We start from the raw sequence: 25880 nt of genomic DNA, 5'->3' as shown, positions 1-25880 counted from the left end.
GGTAATGGCACCAACAGAGCATTGTGACCTGAGATCCCTAAGCTTACTATACATTTTTCTGTAGTTTAAGCTGCTAGCACTGCTATCTATGCAGGGTGCTGATGTAGTAGTTACCCTCGTCATTTCTACAAATTTTGGAATAAAACCATGTGTGGACATCAGCTCCTTCATCTTTAGGCAAATTTGTCATTTTATCTCACATCTATATTAAAATCAGCACAAACAAAAATTTTTTTACACAACTTTTCAGTTTTGAGTTGGTGGAGCAAATTTCCAAGTTTGACCAGAAAACTGCATGAGACTGAGAAACCAGGGGTATGATATATGCTGAATATCAGCATGTTATAGTCCTTAATTTCTATACAGCAACACTCAAATGTGTATTCTTCATTTAAATTATTGACATTTTGCTTAATTTGGTATTTTACTGATGAATGAACCAGAATACATGAACCACCATATCCATTTTCTCTACAGGAGCTATCTGCTACTTCATGATCTGTAAGTTTGTTCAATAAATTTATATTTTCATCTCTAAGCCAATGTTCACTTCAGCAAATAAACTTTACAGACCATTTTGTTCCCTCTAGAAATATTTCTAAGTTATGAAGCTTATTGACCAGATTAATTGATAAACCTCCAATATTCATATTCATAATAAGCTTATTATTTGCTATTCTAGATTTGATGTCTTCAAAATTGTCTACTCTATACTGGCCAGACACAACTTTTTGTAGATTACCTATCTTAATGTTTTTTTTTCCTCCCAGTTTCTACTAAAAGATCCTAAAGATGGCATGGTGGTGAAGTTTTTCTCTAGTTATGGGTGGTTCCTATTGATTCATCTGCTGTTGTTTCTTCTGTTGATGTTGTTGGTTCTTCTGTTGTTGCTTCTTCCATTGTTGCTTGTTCATGTGATGATGATAGTCCTGATTCTGGCAATGCTGATGCAGCCACCACTTGTGACTCTCTTGTTGCCTCTGATTTTGGTGGTTCTGCTGTTGATCGAGATGATGTTGCTGCATCTGTAGTTCCTACCACATGTGATGAGGATTGTCTTGCTTCAGTCGATGATGGTTTTTCTGCTGCTGGTGAGGGCTGTGCTGTATCAGGTGATGATGGTGGTTTTGTTTCTGACATTGATAATGGTTTGTTTGCTGCTGTGTGGTTTTATTTCTGGTATTGACTGTGGTTTATTTGTTGGTGCAGCTTTTGATGTGGTTTCACTGCTGTAGTTGGTGGTGTTTGCTGTACTATTATTCAGCTACTGGAGACAATTATGATTTAAGTTCAGAGAACATCATCACGTAACTGGAGATCATCACTTTCAAATAATTTAAACAGCACAGTACAGGAAACTTCACAGCAGGCACAAAAGTTATCTGTTTGATATTTAATTGGCATTTGGAGTGACATCTCATGGTACTGATGGTAACTGCAAGTTAGTGTCCTGCAAGTTACCACACTGCCCAGTCCACCCAACTGCAGCATCAGTTCATCACAAGCTAAGGCACTTACAAGTTGCTGTGCTGCAGGACTAGTATCACATGTTCTGTCTGGTTGCAACCGAGTTCAGCATGACCTATGGTCACTTGCCAGCCACTTGACTCCAGCAATATTCCAACATGAGCTATGCTTCCTGATAAAATTTTTCTTAAATTTCCTGTCACACAACCTTTAAAAAATTAAATGCACACCAAAAACTTTGTTTTTATTAACTTACTATCTGATATACCGTGCAGCACAGGTGGATTGGGAAGTCAGCAATAGCCCATGCCAGACTCCCAGTGCCAGAAGCTCAAGCAGCCCCAGCACTGGAGTTGGGCAGACTTATGCCTATAATATGTTTGCCTGAGACCAAGGCATTCTCCCATTCACCGATAGATGGCATCAATTTCACAGTTGCAAAGAACTTTAATTCATTATACTTCAGCCAGAATGAATTCATTATGCTTCAGCCAGTAAAACTGAAGAAACTGCAAAAAGGTGGGAATTTAAGGAGATGGGACCTGGATAAACTGACTAAACCAGAGGTTGTACAGAGTTTCAAGGAGAGCATAAGGGAACAATTGGCAGGAATGGGGGAAAGAAACACAGTACAAGAAGAATGGGTAGCTTTGAGGGATGAAGTAGTGAAGGCAGCAGAGGATAAAGTAGGTAAAAAGATGAGGGCTGCTAGAAATCCTTGGGTAACAGAAGAAATATTGAATTTAATTGATGAAAGGAGAAAATAGAAAAATGCAATAAATGAAGCAGGCAAAAAGGAATACAAACGTCTCAAAAATGAGATCGACAGGAAGTGCAAAATGATTAAGCAGGGATAGCTAGGGGACAAATGTAAGGATGCAGAAGCTTATCTCACTAGGGGTAAGATAGATACTGCCTACAGGAAAATTAAAGAGAACCACTTGTATGAATATCAAGAGCTCAGATGGAAATTCAGTTCTAAGCAAAGAAGGGAAAACAGAAAGGTGGAAGGAGTATATAGAGGGTCTATACAAGGGCAGTGTACTTGAGGACCATATTATGTAAGTGGAACAGGATGTAGATGAAGATGAAATGGGAGATACAATACCGCGTGAAGAGTTTGACAGAGCACTGAAAGACCTGAGTCGAAACAAGGCCCGGGAGTGGACAACATTCCATTAGAACTACTGACGGCCTTGGGAGAGCCAGTCCTGACAAAACTCTACCATCTAGTGAGCAAGATGTATGAAACAGGCAAAATACCCTCAGACTTCAAGAAGATATAATAATTCCAATCCCAAAGAAAGCAGGTGCTGACAGATGTGAAAATTACCGAACAATCAGTTTAATAAGTCACGGATGCAAAATACTGATGTGAATTCTTTACAGACGAATGGAAAAACTGCTAGAAGCCGACCTTGGAGAAGATCAGTTTGGATTCCATAGAAATATTGGAACACATGATGTAATACTGACCCTACGACTTATCTTAGAAGTTAGATTAAGCAAAGGGAAACCTACACTTCTAGCATTTGTAGACTTAGAGAAAGCTTTTGACAATGTTGACTGGAATACTCTCTTTCAAATTCTGAAGGTGGCAGGGGTAAAATACAGGGAGCAAAAGGCTATTTACAATTTATACAGAAACTAGATGGCAGTTATAAGAGTTGAGGGAAATGAAAGGGAAGCAGTGGTTGGGAAGGGAGTGAGACAGGGTTGTAGTCTCTCCCCGATGTTATTCAATCTGTATATTCAGCAAGCAGTGAAGGGAACAAAAGAAAAATTTAGAGTATGTACTAAAATCCATGGAGAAAAAATAAAAACTTTGAGGTTCACCGATGACATTGTAATTTTGTCAGAGACAGCAAAGGACTTGGAAGAGCAGTTGATCCGAATGGACAGTGTCATGAAAGGAGGGTATAAGATGAACATTGACAAAAGCAAAACAAGGACAATGGAATGCAGTCAAATTAAGTCAGGTGATGCTGAGGGAATTAGATTAGGAAATGAGACACTTAAAGTAGTAAAGCAGTTTTGCTATTTGGGGAGCAAAATAACTGATGATGGTTGAAGTATAGAGATATAAAATGTAGACTGGCAATGGCAAGGAAAGCGTTTCCGAAGAAGAGAAATTTGTTAACATCGAATATAGATTTATGTATCAGGAAGTCGTTTCTGAAAGTATTTGTTTGGTGTATAGCCATGTATGGAAGTGAAACATGGACGATAACTAGTTTGGACAAGAAGAGAATAGAAGCTTTCGAAATGTGGTGCTACAGAAGAATGCTGAAGATAAGGTGGATAGATCACGTAACTAATGAGGAGGTATTGAATAGGATTGGGGAGAAGAGAAGTTTGTGGCACAACTTGACTAGAAGAAGGGATCGGTTGGTAGGACATTTTTTGAGGCATCAAGGGGTCACCAATTTAGTATTGTAAGGCAGCGTGAAGGGTAAAAATTGTGCAGGGAGACCAAGAGATGAATACACTAAACAGATTCAGAAGGATGTAGGTTGCAGTAGGTACTGGGAGATGAAGAAGCTTGCACAGGATAGAGTAGCATGGGGAGCTGCATCAAACCAGTCTCAGGACTGAGGACCACAACAACAACACTTCAGCCAGTTTTCACAAAACACTTATAAAATATATTCACAAAGCTCCCTCTTGAATCAGTCTTTCTCTCAATGAAAATAGTATCAAAATATCTGCAGTACTTCTTGAGAAAAGCCTGAACATTGAGAAAGAAACCAAGCAGCTACACAACTTATATGCACTGCTCAGCAATGTTTAAGGATGAGCTAGATAATGTAACTTTGCATATCATTTACTCTGTGTAAATGAATGATAGTGCAGAAGCATGTTGCCAGAGGTCTCCCAATCTTGCACAGTATGCTAGACATCTCATGATGTGAGGTTGGTATAACTATAGAGCCAAATGGGGCTGTCCCTACAACAAGAGGCAGTTGAAAAGATATTGCGTGTCAATCAGCAAATAGCTACAGTGCGCCAGAGTGGTGTTTCACATTACAACATGGCCTGGAGACAAGGTCTTGATGACTAAACATGGGGAATAGTCATTAGGAAACTGAAAGAGGGATAAAGTCTAACGAGTGTATCCCAGGAACTAGGTATTGCTCACAGCATTGCTTCACATGCATGGGGAGCATTCTGAACCACAGGCACTGCTGCCTAAAAGAGAGGAAATGGTGTACTGTGATCATCTACAGGAACAGCTACATGTAACAAGACTGTAAGGCATGCAGTCACAGATCCACAATGGCATGGTGAATGCATTGGAGTGGTCTCTTTGCTTGTGACCAGTATGTTATGTTCAATTGATACCAACACATCTGCTAGCAGCAATGCAATGGTGCCACCAGCATAGGAACTGGACCAACAAGGAATGTGGTTGGTGCTCTTCCAGATGAGGACAGTTTCAGTGTGAATAACAATTGCAGATGTAACCTCATATGGTGAGAGTTTGTAACACATAATGCACCCAGAACATTATCAAACATGGTGTGTTTTAGTGGTCCAGGTGTTATAAAGTGGGGAGGAATAATGTCGCATGGGTGCATTGATCTCAAAATCTTTGAACATGCTACACTCATCTGTCAAGGTTATTGTGACACTGAAATATGTGTCTTTCAGGGGTGTATTTACCTCAGTTAATTTTTGTGGAACACAATGTGTGGCTGCTTTGAACAATGCAACTGGAGGGCTCTTGGGACAAGAGGATATTCCGCGAATGGAGTAGCCTGCCCATTCTTCTGCTTTAACCTCACCACTCAAATGTGGGGTACAATATATCCATATGCACTAACGACCATGACGATGCCCCAAATTTGTAATGTCTAGGAGACCACAACAAATTGTGATGGCTTCAGTGTAATTATTGCCTTTGAACAAAAGTGTCACTTCTATTTGTATTAGTGCATATTTCTTTCAGTGACCTTCTGCACTACATTGTAGCAGTTCTTCCTGCCTATGATCCAATTTTCATAGAGCAATGTTACTTGGCAGTGACACAGCATGCCAAAGTTACTTTTATCCTTATGTTTTCACACCAGTGTAAGGATAGATTATCTTCAAGTTAGTTTGGTCACAGAACTTTTATACACACCTCCTACTTTTCAGATTTCCATACTTTCTGTAGTACTAGCTTCCCACCTGAGCACTCAGTACTAATACAGGTGCTTCTCTTTACTTCAAATGTGTCTTATTTTCCTGTAGGTGACATCTATGTTTCTAACAGCCATATATGTTTCTACAATTTTACTTTTCTCCTCTATCCATTCCTGTTTTGCCATTTTGTACTCTCTGTTAGTTCACTTTTCATGCTTGTATACCTTTCTTGTGTTTCATTTCCTCCATGTTTCTGATTTTATCTATTAAAATAAAAATCTTGTGTGTTGTCCAAGGATGTGTTCTGAGACTTGTCATTTTGCCATTTTATCTTCTGTTGCCTTCATTATTTCATTTATAAAAGCTACCAGTTTGTCTTCTATTGCACTTCTTTCTCCAGTTTCAGTTGATTGCTGCCTAATGTTCCCCCTTTCAAACTCACAACAAATTCTGGTTCTTTGTATTTATCAACATGTCACCACCAATTTCTTCAGTTTAAATCTTCTGTTCATAACCAATACATTATAGTCATAGTCCTCACCTGCCTTTAATATAGTTTTATATTTTAAAATCTAGTTTTGAACTCTCTGTCTTACCACTATGTAATCTATCTGAAACTTCCAGTATCTCCAAGTATCTGCCATGTCTACTACAACCTTTTTTATGATTCTTAAGCCAAGTGATCACCATGATTAAACTGAGTACTACGCACAAAATTTATCTTGTAGCTTCCTCTTTCATTCCTTTCCATCAGTCCATGTTCTCCTGCCACTTTTCCTTGTTTTCCTATTCCAGTCACCCATCAGAATTACATTTTTTCTGCCTTATAGTGTATTTAAAATTAGTTGCAAATTTTAACAGTTCAATCTGGAGTGAGTGGAGGGGGGAGCATAGATGCCAGCATGTGCTGGGTGACACATGCATGAGTGAAAAACCTAGGATGAAATATTCATAAATCCCTCAAATCTCATAAACAGTCTGAGATATCAAAACAAGAGTTTGGCAAATGATAGTGTTCAAAGGGGAGAGTATTTTTCATATGATTATTTATTTCTTGTTGTTCCTTGACACATTACTTTTCAACTAGGCCCATATATCCTCTTCCAGAGTTAAATGAGCATGATACAAAGAAAGCCTTGTTAAACTGTGCCCTTTAGTGTTAGCTAATTCACCAACCTGGCAGCATGCTGCGTTTGGCTTGTACAACACTATAAGCACTGAACTCTGCCTTATACATGCTATGTTCAACTCTATCCAATGAAATATTTCTTTCTATCCAGAGTAAAATATCTGCTTTCCTACACTGCATTTAAGAAGCTGTATCCATCACAACAGAGTAATATGTATGTTATTTATTATTATAGTCAAATTCAGAGGTACATTTTGCTGCAAAACATTATTAATGCAATGCCAACACAAAACACTTGTTCACAATACTTGATGGCTGCAGAACACTTCAACACCAGAAAACACCATTTTACAATGAAAGCTGATGAATATAGATACACATATAATGCATGACATGACATGGTGGTGTTTATCCACAATGTGACAACAGAGATGCTTTACCAACTTTTGCAGGCAGCATGGGAAAGTAGGCTTGCCATTGTAGTTACTTGGCCAATGGCTTTACATCCCCTCCATTGAGGCAAATGTCAAAAGTCTCAACCAATTTGAAAAGTACTATAATGACTAATATTTTCTTTATCTTGTCACACATATCTTCAATTGCGCGATCATCCACATTGCTAGTAGGCATATACACATGTGCTATGGTGCGTGATGGTGGATCATGGCTTTGCATCTATCTTGGATTCAATGATGTGTTAACCATGCTGTCCATAGTGGTCAACTCATATTTAAAATTTCTTAATCATAATTAATCCTACATTATCCCTGTCTGAATTTTTTGTTGTTAAGCTGGTAATCACTGGACCAGGATTCTTTTCTTCTTGCCAAATCATTTAATTAATTCCCATTATATCTTACTCCATACTACAAAAGTTTCTTTTTAAATTCTCTAACCTACCTACACAATTAAAGGATCTCATAACACACCTTCCAACCTACAGATCAGCAGTTTTATTTGTTCTTATGTCTACAGAAACTAGATAAATATGTCTTATAAAGAGAAAAGAACATGAGCTTCGGGTATTAAAGGGAATGTTTTTTTACTGTTGTATAATACTAGTTAGTAAATGGCCAGCATATAATCAAATTTAACTATGAAACTAATGCCACCATATCATTTCCAATACTGTGTCAAATATCAAAGTAACATGTAACTCGATAACCTAATTCTAAAGTCATGAGATCAGGTATGGTTTCCTCTCATGAGATGATTTTGTGAAAGCCAGATTGAAAGTACATTAAAAAATTACATTCAGGGTGATAGGCATCTACTTTCACAGAAACATTTGAGAAAATTGAAAGGCCTGAGGTGAACCTGTAATTCCAAGTACATTATTTAGCTCTTTTTCTTCTCTTATGGCCACTCTTACTGGTTATTTCACTCATTCAAAGGCTATGGACTATTCAGAAACTTAGTGTGACTCTATAGCTACACTTAAACAGTACTGGAAACTGGTTCAGGCAAGGTAACATCACACTGTATGCAAATAACTTCTACAATCACAAAAATTGTTTATGATTGAGAATTTAATTGTACAACAACTTTACAAAAAAATTGTTTGGTACTTTGCTTACTGCTCTCAACATCTGTTCAGAAAACAATATCCTACAGTGTCATACTTAGAAAAAAGAATGAGTAACATTTAAGTTGTTAAAAAGTTCCCTGCAGTAACTGGTCTGGTCTGCCTCTGACTTCAAAATTTATTTAATTTACTTTAAGAAAATTTGAAAAAACTTCTTCATCTATGTTACTGATGCTACATCTCCAGTTCCATCTCTGCAACAGAAAAATTTTTCAAAAATGCTAGTGCATATAACAATGTGAATTATAGTGTGATTCTTTTATTGCTATTGAAGAATTAACTATTTTTGTGGTTTTTTTAGGTGACATATGGACTTTGCTATTGAATTTGAAAATTAAATTACAAGCAATGTGTATTTACAATGAGAAATAAATTGTCTTCAGGGATTAATGAAGTATCTGTTTCAGTCCTAAGGAAATGTGCTAATGTCATTACAGAACCACTCTCACATATCATAAATATATCGTTATCAGAAGGCGTGTTTCCCCAGAGATTAAAATTTTCAAAAATAAAACCACTGTATAAAAAGGGCAATATATATGAAGTGGGAAATAATAAAAGTTACTGAACTTTGTCAACAATGTAGGAAGAGATTGATTGCTACTTACCAAGAAGAAGACAAACCAAGTTGCAGAGAGGCATGATTAAAAGACATTCACATATAACTTTTGGTCACAGCCTTCATCCGCAAAGAGAGAAACACGCACGCACACACACACACACACACACACACACACACACACACACACACACACACACACACACACACACACACACACATACACACACACAATCCAGAACACCTCAAGCACACATGACTGCCAACTCCAGCATCTCTGTCCTGAAATGCTGGAGTTGGAGGTTATGTGCGCGCGCGTGTGTGTGTGTGTGTGTGTGTGTGTGTGTGTGTGTGTGTGTCTTTACTGATGGAGGCTGTGGCTGAAAGTTACATGTGAGTGTCTTTTAATCATGCCTGTTTGCAACTTGACCTACGTTCTTCATGGTTAGTAGCAATTTACCTCTTCCTACATTGCTGAAATTGCTATCTGGAGTTTCCATTGTTTGATAGACCAGTAGCTTTGTTACCTGTATTTTCAAAAATAATAGAGGCAGTAATGAAACATAGAGTTAAAAATTCCATTGAAAAACTCAATCTCTTGTCTGTAAACCAACATGGTTTTCGCAAAGGATTGAGTACATAATCAGCTACTTCCCATGTCATAGAAAATATTGTAACGGGACTCGATAGACACTGCAATGCAATAGGAATAAATGTGGAATTTTTGAAGGCTATTGATACTGCCCAACATGACATCTTGATAGACAAATTAGAAGCCATTTGTATACGAAGTTTTGTGAAACAATGGCTTCAGACTTATCTCCACAATGTAGCACTAGTAGTAGCTTTATTCATCCATAGATCTCTTTCTACAAGGATATAGGACATGCCAAAGTATTTACAAGTTTAGACCAATTTAAAATAAGCTAATTCATACACACATACATTTACAGACCTTAGCGACAATCATTAGATTTGCTCCTGGTATACAATACTTTTTTTACAAATAACTCATTAAATAATGTAATCCACACTGTTCACTCATATTTATCAGTCACTGCACACACTATACAAACACTTTTTCCTAACACTTCCCTCACTAGACACACACACACACACACACACACACACACACACACACACACACACACACACACACACACACACACACACACACACACACCAGTGCTCTCTGGACCATTTCCTGTACCACAGCTTCCCATTTGCTATCGTGAAAGCTGAGTCAGCATCCCTCTATAATGAGTGAGATGTTGAGCTCAGAAACAGAAAGAGGTGTTAGTGTTGTGCTATGCATAGCTTGGGGGTAAGTATTTATAGAAAAGGAAAAAAGAAAAATAAAAATGGTGTGGATGGAATGTTGGATGTTTTATAATCATTATTATTACTTCCAGAATGAGATTTTCACTCTGCAGTGGAGTGTGCGCTGATATGAAACTTCCTGGCAGATTAAAACTGTGTGCCTGACCGAGACTCGAACTCAGGATCTTTGCCTATCACGGGCAAGTGCTCTAGAGCACTTGCCTGCAAAAGGCACAATGATGTGCTCACTTCACTCTCCACTTTCTCGCAAGGACTGAAGTTGACAAGGGCTGGCCTTGGACCATCCTATGGGCAGATGAAGCTCATTTTTCTCTGATGGGTGAAGTGAGCATACAGAATTGCTGAGTGTAGGGATCTTCACCTCCAGTCCTCTGTATGGTGAATGTGTCACCGTATAGTATGGCTTCATGGCTACATTCATCATTGATCCATTCTTTCTTGGTCAGGTCAGCACTCAAGGACCAAATACATGCAGTGTGACTGGCCAACATTACTGTGATATGCTTCACCAGCATGTTATATCTGCCCTACAGGAGAGAAACATATTGAACTCAACAGTTTTCGTGCAAGATGGGGCCCCACCACTCATCACTCATGATGTTCATCTGCTTCTCTGAAAATCATTTGGAAATGATTGAATTATCAGCCGATAATTTCCAAATGTTTTTTCTGGCATGATCACCTGATATCATTCCCTGAAGGACATGGTTTTCCAGAGGAACATTCACACATGTGCTGATATGAAGCATAACATATCAAGGAAGGTAGCCAGAATACCTATGATCATGCTTCATTCAGCTGTGCAGAATGCAATCCTGGACTTTCAGACTCTTCTGGTTACTGATGGGTGCCATATTGAGCCCTTTTTGGAGCATAAATGATACTGGTATGCAATAGTATGATGTGCTGTAGCAGTAGATTAAAAGTGTTTCAATTGAATGATTCTGCATTATTTTTCTTCTCCATGTCCTTTACATTAAAGCTGTCAAGTTTGGTACTCATACAGTAATTATGTTCCATGTTAAAACATATTAAATAGGGAGAGTTTAATTATAATCACGCAGTACTTGAGTGACAAAAGAATTATAATTGCGGTTTACATTTTTTGATACTGTTAATATTTGATGCAAAGCTTCTTGAAACTAGTATTTTGACTCTAAGTACAGCTGCCTAATTATCTACAAGATGTCTCACAGTATTATTCTGTCTATAAGCTTCAAAGCTGTGAGCTGCAAGTAACTCTGTTTTAACATTTAGTGTACACACACAGCAAAACTGTATCTACAAGGGCTGTTCAAAAACTATCCAATCTCTACATTTGTACACATATGTAGTAAACATGCCTGATTATTTTACATGACTGGAAATAATAAGACAGAAAAACTGGAACATTGTTTTTGCATCATATTTTATTTTAAGTTTCACGATTCTCAAGTTGAAACAATCATGATCAGACAACTTGCAGATGTGGTTAAAATTAGTATTACATCCATTCATTCCATTTTAAGGGAACATTTGGACATCAAGAGGATCTCAAAAAGGTTGTGCTGAAGTTGCAAACAACTGAGCAGAACCAAGTTCATTCGGAGGTCTCACAGGACATTCTGGATACTGTGAACCGTAATTCTAACTTTCTTAACACAGAGATCACTGGTGCTGAGTCCTGGGTTTATGGGTACAACCCAGAAAAATAGTTCCAGTCCTCACAATGATAGTGCCCATCATCCTTGAGATAAAAAAGGAAGGCAGGTCCACAATGATGCCTGCAATGACATAGTTCATAATGAGTACACTCTCAGAAGGTGATAATGTCAATAAGGAGTACTACCAAGAGGTTTTGTGTTATCTTCACAAAGCAGTAAGGTGCAAATGGTCAGACTTGTGGGCAGTGGGCAGTTGGCAGCTTCATGATGATAATTTACCTGCTCATCATTCTCAATTAATTCAGCAATTTTTGACAAACACATTATGGCTATGGTTTGTCAGCCTCCCTGTTCCCCTGACCTAGCACTGAGTTTCTTGGTGATTTTCCCTAAACTGAAAAAAGACGCTGAAAGGGACTAGATTTCAGAATGAGGAAGACATTATGCAGAATACAAGGGAGCAACAACACACCATACCAGAAGAGGCTTTCCAATGATGTTTCCAGCAATGGCAATAGCATTGGGAGAGATATACGGAAGCTGAATGGGACTACTTTGGAGGTAACTAATGTTAAACAATTGTATCTGAATAACAACTGACTTTAAAAATAGGAGCTGGATACTTTTTGAACAGCCCTCATAGTGGAAAAAACTAACAAAATCTGGAAGATGGCAATACCCAAGGAATTCAGTAAGTTTTTACACAAACAAAACAACAAATGCAATGTACATATGTTTATAAAATCAGTTGTTTATTGCAACATTTGCAGAGAACACACAGATCAAGGAACTTTTCATGCACATGTACTTGAAATATTCCTGTTTACTTAATTCTGTAGTAATTTTCATGTCATAATGAAATGTCCTGGGTGGAATATAAATATGGAAGGAATAAAGGAGACAACTCACTGTAAAGATGAAGAGTTGATCTGTCAATAGGCACATAGAAAAGACTGAAAGGGGGCTAAGCTTTTGAACAATGTTCTCCACCTGATACACCACCTCACTCCAATCAAGCTGCAGTGCCAGTCCAGTGTAATTATCTGGGACAATGGAGCCACAAAGGTGAAAGTGTATTCTGTAGAATAGACAGAAAGAAATATTAGTTGCCCATTGACTCCTGTTTCCCCATATGGCCTTGAAAATAACAATGTTGAACTTGTATCACAGGAGTAAAGCAATATGCTATTAACCTTCATTCAAGAATAAACAAAAAATTGCCACTTTCCTGCATCAGAGGAAAATGAAGTAAAACTGACTACCTATGGAAAAGATGCAGTCTCTCTCCATACTTATTTAGTTGTTTTTGAGTTCTGGAGTTTTGGATCCTTTATGTGAACATTCCATGAGGATGTATATAGATGATTATAAATTTTACAATCTTATTCAGACATAAGCAGTTACAGGTAAAATGAGATTCATGTGGTTGGTTGTGAATCTCCTAGTCTGATTCTTATACATAAACAGACCATTTCAAAATGTACCACACAAACACATCATTCTAAACTTACATAAAAGGTCAGTGTATGGTTTATAAAATATCCAATCAAAATACTTGTATGCAAGGGTAATGATACACACTTTCATCTGACCAGCTAAGAATTAATTTTTTCGCATCACAGCATTTCATCAAAAATTTGAGAAGGTTTGTCCCAGAAGTTACCAATAGGTTAAAAAGTGCCCTTAGCTCATGATGAACTAATCAGTACTTGATAATACTAATACTCGCTTTTACCAGGATACTATTAATGATAAAATAAAGCATTCATTTCTCAAAAAATCATTACATAACAAAAATTTGGATCTCTGGCCAGGAACTACTCATGAGGATGTCAGCACCAGGAGAAAGAAAACTGGCATTCTATGGATTGCAGTGTGGAATGGCAGATTCGTTAATTGAGCATGTAGGCAAGAAAATTTAAAAATGGAAATGGATAGTTTAAAGTTGGATATAGTGGGAATTAGTGAAGTGTGGTGACAGGAGAAACAGGACTTTTGATCAGGTAAGTACAGGGTTACAATACAAAATCCAATAGGGGGAATGCAGAAGTTGGTTTAATATTGAATAAGAAAATAGGAACACAGATAAGCTACTATGAACAGCATACTGAATGCATTATTGTACACAAGATAGACACAAAGCCTTCACACACCTATAGTACCAGTTTATATGACAAATTTCTGTGCAGGTCACAAAGAGATTGAAGAAATGTATGATCTGATAAAAGAAATTTTTCAAATAGCTAAGAGAGACAAAAATGAAACAGTCCTGGGGGACTGGAATTTGATAGTGGGAAAAGGAAGAGAAGGAAAAATAGTAAGTGAATGTGGACAGGGGGAAAGGAATGAACACCTGGTAGAATTTTGCACAGAGCATTATTTAATCGCCACTAACACTTTGTTTAAGAATCACAAAAGAAGGATGTATATGTGGAAGTGACCTGAAGACATAAGCAAGTTTCAGATAGATTATATAATGGTAACACAGAGATTTTGGAACCATATTTTAAATTGTAAGGTATTTCCAGGGGCAGATGTAGACTCTGGCCACAATTTACTGGTAATGAAATGTGGATTAAAACTGAAAATATTGCAAAAAGGTAGGAAATTAAGGAGTTGGGACCAGGATGAACTGAAAGAAGCAGAGTTTGTTGAGAGTTTCAGTGGGAGTGTTAGGGAACAATTGATAAGAACAGGGGGAAAGAAGTACAGGACATGTGGATAGCTTTGAGAGATGAAACAGTGAAGACAGCAGAGGATTAAGTAGGTAAAAAGATGAGGGCTGGTTGTAATTTCTGGGTAACACAAAAGGAAATTAATTTAGCTGATGAAAGGAGAAAATAAAAAAAATGCAGTAAATGAAACAGGCAGAAGGGAATACAAATGTCTAACAAAAGCATATATCACTAGGAGAAAGATAGATACTGCATACAGGAAAATTAAAGAAACCGTTGGAGAAAAGATAACCACTTGTATGAATATCAACAGCTCAGGTGGAAAACCAGTCTGAAGCAAAGAGGGGAAAGATGAAAGGTGGAAACAATATATGAGGGGTCTATACAAGGGGGATATACTTGAGGGCAACATTATAGAAATGGAAGAGAACATAGATGAAGATGAGATGCTAGATATGACACAGTACGCAGAATTATGCAGAGTGCTGAAAGACCTAAGTCAGAACAAGGTCCCCAGAGTAGACGACATTCCAATAGAAGGAATGAAGGTCCACAGGTTTGGGATGAGGAAACACATCAAGTACAGGACCCCCAATTTACTCCTACAATTAGACGATAATAACAGTATTAATAATATTGCACAGTTCTCTGAAGTTGAACAGAAGGTACATCAAATTTCTTGTTTATGATTTGTTCAAAAGTTTTGGAATACTGTGTTTAATTATACTGATGTGGATATTAATCCCAAATCAGAATGTGAGAGTAATGAGAATCTTAATGTAGAGTGTACTAATGATTTCTTCTCTTGGTCAGAAAACAGTGTTATTGATGTATGTAAAACAAGTGATGACTATATTGGATCTGAATTATGTGGTATTTTTGATTTAGATGTGAATGAGAGCTGTGAAATGACAGGTTGGTAAGCCCAAGACTGGTAGTAGCTTATTGCAAATGTATGAAGTTGGAGTGTATGACTTTAATGGAGATGAGACTTGTGGTGTTACTGATGTTATTGATGAATTAATATGGAAGAATATGATGATAATAAGGATGATGATGATGAGTATCAGGTATTTGGGGAGTTTAAGAATAATAAAGTTTCAGAGTTATTTGCGAATACAGGTAAGGTAAGTGTTGTATGTGATGATTTAAGTGAGAGTCATGGAATACCAGTCCAGTCAAAGCAGTTTTTCATTAATGTCATACAGAGTAATGACCCAAACATTTAAGTGAGCTACCTGTGACCCTAGAGAATAAAGGTGAAAATATTTTGAAATTTGTTTGGGACCAAATTGATGATAACATAGATAAATGTGCATTCTGGAGTAATTTAGCTGTGGTTAGCCAAAATTTGTATCCAAGTTGGTGGAATGAAGTGAAATAGCACCTATGTGTGAAATGTAATTTTGACAGTAATATATTTTGTGTTCCTTCTGTAATAAGTGATGTTAGTTGTGCTATGGAACCCATTCAGTTTATTCCAATTTTACTTGACAACATATGTAACCAAAGTAATGCAATGTTAGCAGCAAAGTTTATAAAATCCTGCAGAAACAATGTAGATGCAGCATTTGATGAAATTGAAAGTGATCTCATACATAAAGTGTCGAATAACAGAGATGATGATTCAGATTTTCGATGTTCTTACATTAAGATTTAGATTGATCAGTGGGAAGGGAACTGTTTGATTGATACAGGTAGTCCAATTTGTGGTATATCTGAACAATTCAGTGACAAGATTAAATATACTAAGAATTTTGTGAAAATGTCCATTGTAGGTGTAAACATAAGAGGAGCTACAGGTAAGCAAAGCAAGTATGTAAAATGTCAAGCACTGTTAACATTTAGTATAGAGGACAAGACATATGAACATGGATGCATAATGATACCTAGTCTAGAAGAAAATATTTTCTATGTTTGTAAATTTATAAGACTATGTAACTGCATTTTGTTTGCCATGAATGTAGTATGTAAGAGCATACTGGGTAACAGATGAGGAGAGTAGACAGGACAGTATTATAAGGTACACATGGATATTTTATTCAGGAGACATAAGACTGACTCAGAGGATTGGAAACTATGTTGGCCAGGGCAGTGTATTTATACTTTAATTACTTATACACATGAGAGTTTTGGTCATTGTGGATCAACCAAATGCACACACAAGAGTCAGGAAAACATTTATTTTTATAAGATAGGAAGAAGAGTCAAGAATAAGATTTCTAGCTGTGGCAAATGTCAAAGAGTGAAAGTAAGTAACCAAACAAGTAGAGGGCAAACGCAAAACAAATTGCCTAATATTAACCTAGATCTTGTGTCTGTGGATGTTTATGGACCCTTACTTAAGTCAAAAAATGGATTTTGTTATGGTTTTGTGGCGATTTTATGTATTTTTGAAGTACACAAAGCTTTTTTCTCTTAAGAAAGCTACCAGTAAGGAAATTGTTACTAAGTTTGAAGATACATATTTTTATCAGGTGGGTATTCCTAAAACAATTTTATCTGATAATGTTTCTCAGTTTACATCACAAGCTAGGAAAGATCTTGTTGATCATGCAAAAATAAAGAATATTCTAACTTTGGTGCTCCAAGGTATATGAGAGAAATTGCAAGACTGTTTAGAACATATTAGTAAGAGCCACAGCAGTTGGATAGATTATGTCAGTGATTTTGAGGATATTATGAACAGCTTACAACATTCCTCAACAGTTTTTCACCCTTTAAAATCATGTTTAATTGCAGACTGGTTAACCTTATTTCTGAAAATGTTTTGTTTCCACTATGTAAAATTCTGTCACCACAAGAGAGGGAAGAATGTGTTAGGAGAAAGCAGGGACATGATGGTAAAGGCATCTATGTTTGATGTAGGACATTGTGTGTTGGTGGAAGCCAAGGAGAAATCTAAAATGTTGACATCTGAGATAAAGAAATCTTTTGATATTTATATTGGGCCATTCAAAATTCTTGAAAATCTACATCCTAATGCATATATACCATAAATGTAAGATGTTGTTTGGATTATGTAATATCACTGAACTGAAAGCATATAGGCACGAACCATAAGCATCTAATTTTTGTTTGTTTGTTCTTTTTCCATTGTCATGAATGTAGTATGTAAGATCATATGATTCCTAAGGTTTTGTTTTATTTATTGACTTGAGTTATAAATCTATGATACTGTATATAGTTATGTACTGTAATAGATTTGTGCTTTAGAATTTGATGCATATATGCCAGGAGACTAAATGAGTAGATCCTTTTACAATTTTGAGATGGGACAATGTTCATAACTTTTACTGCAAAAATTAGGAATAGTATCACATATCTGTGTGTATCGCCTTGTTAGTTCATTTTTTTTTTCATTGCATTTAACTCTGTTCATTAATGTTTTATACATGAACACTTTTAATAGCACCTGACATAAATCCCATATAATTGCGTTTGAAAAGTCACTAAGGAGAACATATTTCATGTGATGTAAAGAAGGTATTGAACAGCATATTTAGTACACTAACAATGTTTCAGGATTTGATGTGAATACTAGACAGGAAGTTACCTATGCATTGGAGCATGTGATGAGACCTGTAAGGAGGAAGCTGAAAGATGTCGGCAGATACATTTCCCACATTGTTGTGTGGCTGTACCTTGCTGGACCAGTCAACTTGCAAGAGATCGTGGATGCTGGGTAACATATTCAAGCATCTGTCGACTGGATCTGTGTTGTGGCTGGTATTTGTGAGTTGTTAGCCAAGACTGCTAAAGACAATGTTATTCAGCAGAAATGCATGGTTTTTCAAGTACAATACATTATGTAACTTTAAATTGGGATGTATTTTTTATCATTTGTGAGTGAATCTTTCAGATCTTTATGTACATAGGTTAGTTGTATGGACAATTACCAAATTGTTTGGAAGACATTTACAAGTACAGACAATGTAACAAGTTGTATAAATGTCTGCTTTCATACTCTGGTTTTGGTTGTCAAGCTACTGGATTGCATCATCATTCAACGCTATTTATGACTATGTTCAATTGAATCTATCCTGAGTATTGTAATATTGTCTCTGATTGGATCTTGAGTTGTTGACAGACTCAAGCTTAGCTCTGTTTAGGGTAATCTGGTCATCGCGACTGTGTGTACTCAAGGTGAGTGTACAACGATTGATTGAGGCTAGATGCTTCTTATAATTACTCTCTGCATATAACTGAGCTTATTGATATGATTATGAACATTATTCTTTTTTTATGTTGAAACTTTTTTGTTGATTTGTATCCCATGTGGTTTGGATTCACGGGTCGACCCCACATCGTAAACTTAAGCCCAGATTTTCATTTGTTGCATATTCACTGTGACTGCCGACACATGGTGATTGTATGTGGGGTATACCAACATATACATTATTTGGTAATTGTCTGCAAATATTGACAGGGAATATTGACAGGACATGAGTCAGTCATTGGAGACACAAGTGTTTTGACAGGACTCTGTGGCTATCTCTGATGATACCCATGTTGCCTCAGTGTATTTTTCTAACATTAGTAGTGTATGGTCAAATTTCAAGTAGACACAGAGACAACAGTCAACCTAGTTATGTTAGATATGTAGAGGCTCGTGAGTTACCCAGAGCTGCAAAAGCAGTCTGTCACGTTGTGTCTTATAGTAAACAGTCCAGTCTTTACAGGGGCACTTCTCCATCTCTGTGCACTGCAAGAATGTGTAATAACATCTTACCTTGTTAGTAGTCAATTCACAGTTGGCATGAAATATCCTTGGGCTCAATGCATATTATTTTTTGGCTGCCCCCCCATGAACCATGGACCTTGCCGTTGGTGGGGAGGCTTGCGTGCCTCAGCGATACAGATGGCCGTACCGTAGGTGCAACCACAACGGAGGGGTATCTGCTGAGAGGCCAGACAAACATGTGGTTCCTGAAGAGGGGCAGCAGCCTTTTCAGTAGTTGCAGGGGCAACAGTCTGGATGATTGACTGATCTGGCCTTGCAACATTAACCAAAACGGCCTTGCTGTGCTGGTACTGTGAACGGCTGAAAGCAAGGGGAAACTACAGCTGTAATTTTACCAGAGGACATGCAGCTTTACTGTATGATTAAATGATGATGGCGTCCTCTTGGGTAAAATATTCCGGAGGTAAAATAGTCCCCCATTCGGATCTCTGGGCGGGGACTACTCAGGAGGACGTCGTTATCAGGAGAAAGAAAACTGGCGTTCTACGGATCGGAGCGTGGAATGTCAGATCCCTTAATCGGGCAGGTAGGTTAGAAAATTTAAAAAGGGAAATGGATAGGTTAAAGTTAGATATAGTGAGAATTAGTGAAGTTCGGTGGCAGGAGGACCAAGACTTTTGGTCAGGTGAACACAGGGTTATAAACACAAAATCAAATAGGGGTAATGCAGGAGTAGGTTTAATAATGAATAGGAAATTAGGAATGCGGGTAAGCTACTACAAACAGCATAGTGAACGCATTATTGTGGCCAAGATAGACACGAAGCCCACACCTACTACAGTGGTACAAGTTTATACACCAACTAGCTCTGCAGATGATGAAGAAATTAATGAAATGTGTGATGAGATAGAAGAAATTTATCGGGTAGTGAAGGGAGGCGAAAATTTAATAGTCGTGGGTGGCTGGAATTCGTCAGTAGGAAAAGGAAGAGAAGGAAACATAGTAGGTGATTATGGATTGTGGCTAAGAAATGAAAGAGGAAGCTGTGTGGTAGAATTTTGCACAGAGCATAACTTAATCATAGCTAACACTTGGTTCAAGGATCATAAAAGAAGGTTGTATACATGGAAGAATCCTGGAGGTACTAAAAGGTATCAGATAGATTATATAATGGTAAGACAGAGATGTAGGAATCAGGTTTTAAATTGTAGGACATTTCCAGGGGCAGATGTGGACTCTCACCACAATCTACTTTTATGACCTATAGGGTAAAACTGAAGAAACTGCAAAAAGGTGGGAATTTGAGGACATGGGATCTGGATAAGCTAAAGAACCAGAGGTTGTACAGCGTTTCAAGGAGAGCATAAGGGAACAATTGGCAGGAATGGGGGAAAGAAACACAGTAGAAGAAGAATGGGTAGCTTTGAGGGATGAAGTAGTGAAGGCAGCAGAGGATAAAGTAGGTACAAAGACGAGGGCTGCTAGAAATCCTTGGGTAACAGAAGAAATACTGAATTTAATTGATGAAACGAGAAAATATAAAAATGCTGTAAATGATGCAGGCAAAAAGGAATACAAACGTCTCAAAAATGAGATCGACATGAAGTGCAAAATGGCTAAGCAGGAATGGCTAGAGGACAAATGTAAGGATGTAGAAGCTTATCTCACTAGGGGTCAGATAGATACTGCCTACAGGAAAATTAAAGTGACCTTTGGAGAGAAGAGAACCACGTGTATGAATATCAAGAGCTCAGATGGCAACCCAGTTCTAAGTAAAGAAGGGAAAGCAGAAAGGTGGAAGGAGTATATAGAAGGATTATACAAGGGCGATGTACTTGAGGAAAATATTATTTTAATGGAAGAGGATGTAGATGAAGATGAAATGGGAGATAAGATACAACGTGAAGAGTTTGACAGAGCACTGAAAGACCTGAGTCGAAACAAGGCCCCCGGAGTAGACAACATTCCATTAGAACTACTGACGGCCTTGGGAGAGCCAGTCATGACAAAACTCTACCATCTGGTGAGCAAGATGTATGAGACAGGCGAAATACCCCAGACTTCAAGAAGAATATAATAATTCCAATCCCAAAGAAAGCAGGTGCTGACAGATGTGAAAATTACCGAACAATCAGTTTAATAAGTCACAGCTGCAAAAAACTAACGCAAATTCTTTACAGACGAATGGAAAAACTGGTAGGTGCGGACCTCGGGGAGGATCAGTTTGGATTCCGTAGAAATGTTGGAACACGTGAGGCAATACTGACCTTACGACTTATCTTAGAAGAAAGATTAAGAAAAGGCAAACCTACATTTGTAGCATTTGTAGACTTAGAGAAAGCTTTTGACAATGTTGACTGGAATACTCTCTTTCAAATTCTGAAGGTGGTAGGGGTAAAGTACAGGGAGCGAAAGGCTATTTACAATTTGTAGAGAAACCAGATGGGAGTCATAAGAGTCGAGGGGCATGAAAGGGAAGCAGTGGTTGGGAAAGGAGTGAGACAGGGTTGTAGCCTCTCCCCAATGTTATTCAATCTGTATATTGAGCAAGCAGTAAAGGAAACAAAAGAAAAATTTGGAGTAGGTATTAAAATTCATGGAGAAGAAGTAAAAACTTTGAGGTTCGCCAATGACATTGTAATTCTGTCAGAGACGGCAAAGGACTTGGAAGAGCAGTGGAATGGAATGGACAGCATCTTGAAGGGAGGATATAAGGTGAACATCAACAAAAGCAAAACGAGGATAATGGAATGTAGTCAAATTAAATCGGGTGATGCTGACGGAATTAGATTAGGAAATGAGACACTTAAAGTAGTAAAGGAGGTTTGCTATTTAGGAAGTAAAATAACTCATGATGGTCGAAGTAGAGAGGATATAAAATGTAGACTTGCAATGGCAAGGAAAGCGTTTCTGAAGAAGAGAAATTTGTTAACATCGAATATAGATTTATGTATCAGGAAGTCGTTTCTGAAAGTGTTTGTTTGGAGTGTAGCCATGTATGGAAGTGAAACATGGGCGATAACTAGTTTGGACAAGAAGAGAATAGAAGCTTTCGAAATGTGGTGCTACAGAAGAATGCTGAAGATAAGGTGGATAGATCACGTAACTAATAAGGAGGTACTGAATAGGATTGGGGAGAAGAGTAGTTTGTGGCACAACTTGACTAGAAGAAGGGATCGGTTGGTAGGACATGTTTTGAGCCATCAAGGGATCACTAATTTAGCATTGGAGGGCAGCGTGGAGGGTAAAAGTCGTAAAGGGAGACCTAGAGATGACTACACTAAACAGATTCAGAAGGATGTAAGTTGCAGTAGGTACTGGGAGATGAAGAAGCTTGCACAGGATAGAGTAGCATGGAGAGCTGCATCAAACCAGTCTCAGGACTGAAGACAACAACAACAACAACAACAACAACAACAACAACAACTCATTGAAAATGTGCATTTAGTTTCTCATCTATTCCTTTTCATGATTTGGACTCCTTACTGGAATCCTACGGCCTGCTGTTTGAGAATACCTTTGACCAAGCAGAAAATTTTGAGGCATGTGTTTCTCTTATGTTATCGGTACTACGCAACGTTTGTCATCACCACCCCATTCCCTTCTCTATGTTTGACAAAGTTAAGGCTGAGATGCAGTGATGGCCGAATCAGGGCATTGTTTCTCCTATTTTGTTGAGTTAATGGGTCACTCCTTTGGTGGTGATTCAGAAACCCGAGCACCACATGCCGTCAAGCCAATTTTAAACAGACGGTCAACACATAGTGTGTGTCAAATTCATATCCCATTCTGTGGCAGGCAAAGATCTTGGCAAAGTTGTCATGGGGCTGCAAGGGGAGAAGGGGCAAATTTTTTTCCTGCATTAATCTGTGCAATGATTTCCTGCACTAGCCACTGGATACAGTTTCTCTGACTTTACTGGTCATCAAAATATCCTTTGAGCTGTACAATTTCAATCATTTGCCTTTTGGAATTTTATCTGCACTGGTATTTACTACAGTATTTGGAGCAATTGATTCAGGACATTCCCTGTTGCATCAGTTACCTTGATGACATTTGGGTCATCGTCCCGGCTTGGGAGGATCATTACAGGACCTTCAGCTGGTTTTGCAACACCTCCTGGAGAATGATTCATTGCAAGCTGGAAAATTACAGGTGTTTCCCCCCAGATGCATTTTTTGGTGTCATTTTGCTTAGTAAAGATGATCTTGTTGCCACAGACAATCACATCAAGGCTATTGTCAGTCTGTTGGTGACCAGAAACCTGATGGAGCTTCAGTTGTTTTTGGGTAAGATTTCACATTATGCTCAGTTCATTCGAAATCTGGTGCATATCTGCCAGCCTCTTAACTGGGTTTGCCAGAAGGGTGCTAAGTTCATCTGGTCTGCAGACTGTCAATAAATGTTTCAGTCAGTTAAGCAGCATTTGTGCTATAAGCCCTGCCTGGCTTCTTTTATGCTGAGGAAATGTTTAACTGTGGCCTGTGATGTGTTGCAGTATGGTTTGGTGCCACCCTGTCCCATTGCTATGGCATTGGTGCCATCCTGTCCCATCAGAACTCAAGGTGGCACTGAACAGTCTGGCACTTACACATGAAAGATGCTTTGCGTTGCGCAGTGTAAGTATTCACAGGTGGAAAAGGAGGCATTAGGTATTACTTTCTGGGTTAAAAAGTTCCATATCTTCCTGTGTGGCGCTAGGTTCCTCTTCATCACCAACAGCAAGTCATTGGTTTTCTTATTTGGTCCTCATTCCAAGCTGCAACAGTGATCCCACTTTCTCAGTAACTATTGTTACGACATTCGTTACTGCTCCACCATCCGTCACACCAGTGCGGATACACTATTACAGCTACTGGTAGAGCCTATCAGGAGGCTCTTGTGTTTGCATTGGATGAAGCTTTGCAACAAACTCTGTTGGACTGTCCACTGATGGCATGTAAAGTCACAACCACCATGGTCACTGACCCATTTTTCCAGCATATCGTTTCAATGGTCCAGTTTGGTTTGAGAGAGCGCATCTCTTGATGTGCAGATCAGGCATGGTATATATTTTTCCTCGTATATGATTGGCTCAATGTTGTCCAGCAGGTTCTCGAGCTTTCTGCAGAGGAGCAGTGCTGTTGTGTTGTTGTTCCACGGGCACTGTGTCCTCGCATACTCCAGTTGCTGCATACGTCATACTAGGGTACGACTTGTATGGAGGCATTGACATAATGTCACATCATGACATCAAACAACTGGTGCATTTCTCTGGGACTTGTGCACAAAGTCAGGCTACACCCCTACACTAGTTCTCTCTGTGGCTGGTCCTGGAGCACAACTACGATAGTACGCACATTGATTTCACTGGCCCCTTTTTTGGGCAGCATGTGGTTGTTGGTGAGCAATGCATTGTTCAAATTCCTGTACATAACCAACCTGTCCTCCATCATGTTGAGTGCCACAGGTTGTGGGTTGTTGGTAATTTTTGCCATTGAGGGATACCCCTCAGGGCCATGGTATTCAATAATGGTCAGCAATTTGTGTCACAGAAGTTTGAGGACTTTTGCATTCACAATCATATCCAGCATCTGACTACCACTCTGATTCATGCAGATTCTAACTCAGAGATGGAGCACTTTGTGCATACATTTAAGACCCAAATGAGGAAGTCTGCATCTGCTGCTTCCTGTAATGATACGTTGTTGAGCTTTCTGCTACATATTGGGTGAGCCAATCAGTGGGTGTAGTGTGGCAGAAAGTTTGCTTGGATGCTGGCCATGAGGTCTCCTGGATCTGCTGCTTCCTGATTTGCATGGCACAGATCACTGTGAACCACCACATTTTCCTCTCAAGGCTGCCATTTGAGCCTGGCGTTCAGCCAATGGCAAGGGTGGCTGCTGTGTGTCGTGATGGGCTACAAAGGTCATTAGTTGTTTGTGGTGGATGTTGGTAGGGAGTAGGTGACCAACTATGCAAAATCAGCTATGCCCTCACCCTGTTGGGACACCCCTGCTGTGGTCTTGCCTATATGCCTGGTAGCAGGTTGGGCCAAAACGTTGTTCAGGGTGAAGGCTCCCATTTGCAGTGGAATGCTTACCTGTTACCACCCCCTACCTGTGCTCTCCTGTCATCCTGTCACTTGCAAAAGTAGCCCACAGTGAAACCCTCACTTGCACCTGCCAATGTAGTGTCCATGGATTTTGATCCATCCTCCTCCTCCTCCTCCCCCTCCTCCACTACTCACCAGTGGAGATGGCTTCATCTCGATTCATGCCATTGAACCATCCATTGCTGCAGCCTCCATGCCATTCCACCCTTTTGGCACAGCCATCGGGATCGGCGTCGCCTCCTACGATGGTTGGTTTGCTGTTGAGTTCTCCAGGAGGCTTTCTGGTTGTGCACTAGAAGACACAGCCCAAGCCTAGTCATTTTTGGCCCTGCATGTCCTTATCATGGGAAGAGGGGAGAGATTTAGTATCCTATCAGCATACATCACAATGGAAGCAGAGGAGTTGTCATGGGTAGCGCCATGTGACAGTGCAGAAACATGCCATGGAAGCAGGCACAAATGACATGTGTTGTGGGCAGAGCCTCCTGCAGAGGCTTTTATCTTCAGGTGGCAGTAGCTGGGCCAGTGCTTACTCAGAGTTTGGCCACTGTGTACATCACCTTGCACATCATGCTGGG

General features: G+C 38.7%; 1 protein-coding gene and 1 long non-coding RNA gene across 2 annotated transcripts in view; both read left to right on the top strand.

The window, feature by feature from the left end:
• The window catches only part of LOC126334523 (uncharacterized), a 45834-nt gene extending 27384 nt beyond the window's left edge, over nucleotides 1-18450 (top strand). The window contains exon 3 of the long non-coding RNA XR_007564747.1: nucleotides 18050-18450. This is a non-coding gene — a long non-coding RNA (uncharacterized LOC126334523). The remainder of the gene's footprint in view (nucleotides 1-18049) is intronic.
• Nucleotides 18451-24706: 6256 nt separating this feature from the next.
• On the top strand, nucleotides 24707-25344 carry LOC126335886 (uncharacterized). Its single transcript, XM_049999357.1, has 2 exons — nucleotides 24707-24918; nucleotides 25176-25344. Exons 1-2 carry the CDS (start codon nucleotides 24707-24709, stop codon nucleotides 25342-25344), a joined length of 381 nt encoding a protein of 126 aa, XP_049855314.1.
• The last annotated feature ends 536 nt before the right edge of the window (nucleotides 25345-25880 follow it).

The sequence above is a fragment of the Schistocerca gregaria genome, chromosome 2 (assembly GCF_023897955.1).
Source record: "Schistocerca gregaria isolate iqSchGreg1 chromosome 2, iqSchGreg1.2, whole genome shotgun sequence".
NCBI classification, from domain to species: domain Eukaryota; kingdom Metazoa; phylum Arthropoda; class Insecta; order Orthoptera; family Acrididae; genus Schistocerca; species Schistocerca gregaria.
Note: the sequence above shows the minus strand (reverse complement) of the source record. Positions and strands in the feature narration are given on the sequence as shown.

Coding starts and splice junctions, on each gene's coding strand:
- LOC126335886 (XM_049999357.1), top strand. CDS start 24,707: ATGGTATTCAATAATGGTCAGCAATTTGTGTCACAGAAGTTTGAGGAC. Junction 24,919..25,175: donor AGCTTTCTGCTACATATTGG/GTGAGCCAATCA, acceptor ATGCAAAATCAG/CTATGCCCTCACCCTGTTGG.